General features: G+C 47.8%; 1 protein-coding gene across 2 annotated transcripts in view; it reads left to right on the top strand.

Moving 5' to 3' along the window:
• Nucleotides 1–4,206, top strand: part of b3gnt2b (UDP-GlcNAc:betaGal beta-1,3-N-acetylglucosaminyltransferase 2b) — a 22,013-nt gene extending 17,807 nt beyond the window's left edge. For both annotated transcript variants that reach the window (XM_068568782.1, XM_068568781.1), the window contains exon 3: nt 576–4,206. In XM_068568782.1, coding sequence (XP_068424883.1) covers nt 607–1,800 — 1,194 coding nt within the window. In that variant the 5' untranslated portion in view covers nt 576–606 and the 3' untranslated portion in view covers nt 1,801–4,206. The remainder of the gene's footprint in view (nt 1–575) is intronic.
• Nucleotides 4,207–4,841: the final 635 nt, after the last annotated feature.

The raw sequence follows: 4,841 nt of genomic DNA, 5'->3' as shown, positions 1-4,841 counted from the left end.
GTGAACTAAAGTATTACACTTTCCTTAAAGGTGCATGGAAAATCATGTTAAGTATTTATTTAATGTGTAAGGTCATGAAAAACCTGGAAAAGTCATTTCACTACTTGTTTGCTCATCGAAATATGGTTAAAAGTCATAAAAATTTGGTTACAGGTCATAGAAATTTGGTTAAATGTCTTTGAAATTGGGTTACAAATGTTTTAAATTTGGTCAAAAGACATGGAAATTTGGTTACAAGTCTATGAAATTGGGTTAAAAGTAATACATTTTGTGAAAAGTAATGAAAAGTTGGTCAAAAGTCATGGAAATTTGGTTTACAAATTATGGAAAAGACATGGAAATTTGGGTAAACGTCTTTAAAATTGGGTTACAAGTCTTTGAAATTTGTTTAAAAAACATGTAAATTTGGTTAAAAGTCAAGGAAATTGGGTTTAAAGTCGTTGAAATTGGGTTTAAGTCATAGAAATGCATTGGTCAGAATGTGCATGAACCCTGAAAACGTCCTCGCCACTCGACGGCGCCAAAGTCCCAACAGGCTCTAACCGTGAACTCTAACGTCTTCCTTTGGTGTCCAGGTGGTGACGGTGCGGCCCGCTGGCGGCCATCATGGCGCGGCGGCGGCTGAAGCTGGTGGTGATGGTGATCGTGATGGTCAACTTCTTCCTCTTCATCATCATCTCCCGGCACAGCGGCCAGGACAAAGACGGCCGGCACAAGGTGCGCGTGCCCTCCAAGCCCTTCTGGGCCAAGCTGGCCCCGAGCCAGGCCTACTGCAACCGGCAGCAGCAGATCCTGGACCTGCAGAACAACCCCGTCCTGGCGGCTAACTACAGCGCCGCCGACCTGCCGGACTGGCTCAACGAGACCCGGCTGACCTCCGACCTCCCTTGCCGGCCCAACCTCCGGGTCACCACCCAGGTGAAGGACTACAACTCCCTGCCGGACCGCTTCAAGGACTTCCTGAGCTTCATGCACTGCCGGTCGTACCCGGTGACGGTGGACCAGCCGGACATCTGCCGGGAGCCGCCGTTCCTCCTCCTGGCCGTCAAGTCCCTGGCGCCGCACTTCGACCGCCGCCAGGCCATCCGGCAGTCCTGGGGCCGCGCCGGCGCCGTGGCCAACCGCACGGTGGTCACCGTCTTCCTCCTGGGCAACGCCACGGCCGGCGACCACCACCCGGACCTGTCGGGGATGCTGCGCTACGAGAGCGCCCGCCACGGGGACGTCATCCAGTGGGACTACAGGGACTCCTTCTTCAACCTCACCGTCAAGGAGGTGCTGTTCCTGGAGTGGATCCAGCGCCGCTGCGCCGGCGCCCGCTTCGTCTTCAAGGGCGACGACGACGTCTTCGTCAACACCTTCCGCATCCTGGACTTCCTCGGCGGGCTCTCGGGGCCCCAGGCCCGCGACCTGTTCGTGGGCGACGTGATCACCAACGCCGGGCCCCACCGGGACAAGAAGGTGAAGTACTTCATCCCGGAGAGCTTGTTCACGGGGACGTACCCGCCGTACGCCGGCGGCGGCGGGTACCTGTACTCCGGGGACATCGCGGCGCGGCTGCACAACGTGTCGCGCCGCGTGGCGCTCTACCCGATCGACGACGTGTACACGGGGATGTGCCTGCGGAAGCTGGGGCTGGCGCCCGAGAAGCACAAGGGCTTCAGGACCTTCAACATCGAGGAGAAGTACCGGTCCAACCCCTGCGCCTACAAGAGCCTGATGCTCGTGCACCCGCGCACGCCGCAGGAGATGATCCAGATCTGGGCGTGGCTCAGCAGCGCCGATCTGAAATGCCAGTGAGGCGCTTTTTTTTTACGGTCGCGTACGTGAAGCGTTGGCAGCTTTTTAAGTTCGAGACGTCGTTACAGCGGTTCGGATCGAGACCGCCCACAAAGTATTTTTCCGGCTCGCCGCCGGACGAGCTAACCTGCGCTTCACCGAGCTACGCCCCAAAGCGACCGTGTCTTTTCTCTGCGTGCACATATTTATATCGCGACTATTTATACGGCCTTCGTAATGCTTTAACACTGTCTATGAGTGTGTATGTGAGTGTGTGTGTGAGACAAAGCGTCTCAATGCTGTATTATGTTATTATTATGATTATTATTATAGAATAAAGACTTAGATCTGGGACGTGTCCATCGAGGAGAAGACGGGCGAGCTTCACACCAAACGCTTTGTTACTCGCCATCAATTTGAACCAAAAAACAATAACCACTAATTTCTAGTAATCCAAACCCATTTAATGGGATTTCAATTCAATAAACGAAAGAAAAAATAATGCAGAATTAAAGACATGATGATGCTAGATTCGGGGAAAAGTCTGAATCCGTCGATTCTCTCCGTGAGACGACGAGCGCGCGCATTTTTTTTTAAATCGCTTGTTTTCTGAATGGAGTTTGGTGTGAACGTGGCGGCGACCGTTGGAGATCCGGCCCGCGGCGCCGTCGCTTTATTCGCTTTTAAGGCGTTCCCGGTAAACCGGTCCCGGCTGAGAGTTGCTGGAGGCTCAGTTCCTGCTGCTACACTCCCCCCCCCCAAAAAAAGTATTTACCTGGGACTCAAACTAAACCGGTTTCTCCTCCACAAAGAGTTTCTGTGCACACTTTTGCCTTCAGGAAAAAAGCAAACTCTGTGCAGCTCAGCAGGTCTGAGCTGCACAGAGACGATCCAATGCTGTCTGACTCTGCTTCAGGTTCACACACACACACACACACACACACACACACACACACACACACACACACACACACACACACACACACACACATTCAGGGTGAAACCCTCGCTGTAGAAACGCTGTTGGACGATTTAAAACTGTTCTCGCTTCGTTTTTTTTTTTTTGCTTCATTCCAAAATGTTACGAGAGTGAAAATCATTTCTTGTCGTCTGTTGAAGCTTTAAGATGTTTCTTTATTTTTGTTTTTTTAAGGGTCTTCGTCGTGTTGAAGATCGCTGCTCTGCTCACTACTGTTTTACTTTGCATATGTATATGTGGCGTACTTTCCGCTGTGTGTGTGTGTGGTCAAATGAGAGTTTTCGTGTGTGTGTGTGTGTGTGTGTGTGTGTGTGTGTGTGTGATACAAGTCTCGGTGAAGGAGACGCCATTGAAAGGTCAGAGGAGTGTGTTACATGTGTGTTGTCTCCGTGTCCTTCGGGGTCTTCCATCTTTCAGTATTGACTCTCAGAGGAAGTCGTGTCGGACCCTGGAACCCGGGCGCGACGCTTTCCCGCTCCGGTGACGTCGCCTCGGTGACGTCACCTCGGTGAGCGCGCCCCCTGCTGGCTCCGGAGAGGGGGGGCGATCTGTTTAAGCGCGCGCGCGTTTTCCACCTCATTTCTATCACCTGCTCGCGTGAGAAGCGAAGAGACAATCACCACCAGTTCCTCCAGGTCCAGTCGTGAAGCGTCCTAACACTAAGCGAGGACACGAGGAGACGAGGACACGAGGAAGGAGGAGTCACGCTTCCCTCCTCGCTGTGGTTCACGTACAGATGAGTCTGTTCACGCTGCCTCGGTTTGCGGCTACTTGAATTATGTTTACATGCTTTTTAAAAAACACACAAAAGTAGTCACGTATTTTCAGCTATATATAAATAAATAAATGTCTTATCAGCTGTAAATTTTATTATTTCACTGCCTCACGTTTCTGTTCTCTCGCCTTTATTGAAATTTCAAACATTTATTTGTCACGTTTTATTCGTCACGTTCACGTTTTGCTTCACGTGTTCGGTTTTTTGTTTTGTTTTTTTTTTACATTTGGGTTGGACGGTCGGTTTTCCTCCGATGTTTCATCTTTTTAGTTTTTTCGAGGTGAGAACAGAAAACCGGCGGCTTTTTAATTTTAAAAAAAGTGCGTCACGTGACCGTCAACGAGCGTTTAATACGACTTCTGATCCTCTGCGAGAGAAAGGAAACTTAAATGTCCACTTTGTGGAAGCCTTCACCTGTCAGGCCTCTCAGGTGAGTGAAGGTGTGTCTGCAGTCCTCCACCAACATGTGCCTGTGAGCCTGAACCCTTCTGCTTCCTGTCCAGTGGGGTCGCTTCCTGTTTTTTTTTAAATGCCTTGAATGACTTGACTATGTCAATAAAGTTGTATTTTTGCTGTTTATTTTCTGTGTGTTTATATACTGTTCTGTTCATTATGCCTGGGACAGTATGCACACTGTTCTATGCATTTTTATTGTAATACGAATAAATTATGTGGAGCGTTGCGTTGATTTGTTCTTTTTTTTTGTGTGAAATGTGTTAAATGTTTTCTGTTATTTAAATATATATGTCAGACTTTTTTTGTTAGGCTGTTTATGATTAATGGATTAGTAAAAGAATATATATTTTGCTCATCAATTCTTTTTTTAAGTCAATTTTCTGATTCCAGCTTTTTAAATGACATTTTCTAAATATTATATGGACTAAACAATTAACTGATTAATCCGAAAATACTAACAAAAGTCAGAAAAAACAATTTCTGTAAAACTCAGCAGTGAATTGTTTGCATTGGCTCACTGTGGGTCGCGCAGTGGCGGCGCCTCACCAGCAGGGGGCAGCAGCCACCAACACTGATCACGAACCAGCGGTGAGAGGAGGAAAGAGGAAGCAGCGTGCAACATAAATACACCTTAATACACTGGTTTTGTCCCACAATGCAATGCACAAAAGGAAAAAAGCTCAAAACATATGTATATATTTTTTAATAAAACAAATTCATTTGATATAGTTAGTTTATATATATATATATTCTGGTTCATGTCAATGTGTTTTTTATTATTGTTTATTATTATTATTATTTTATTTAGTGTGCATCAATCACACGAACTGTAACTATCTTCACACCTTTCAG

Source organism: Clinocottus analis, unplaced genomic scaffold (assembly GCF_023055335.1).
Source record: "Clinocottus analis isolate CAN_PGR_092001 unplaced genomic scaffold, fCliAna1.0.p SCAF_8, whole genome shotgun sequence".
NCBI classification, from domain to species: Eukaryota; Metazoa; Chordata; class Actinopteri; order Perciformes; family Cottidae; genus Clinocottus; species Clinocottus analis.
The sequence above is the reverse complement of the archived record's forward strand: the minus strand, read 5'-3'. Positions and strand labels throughout refer to the sequence as shown.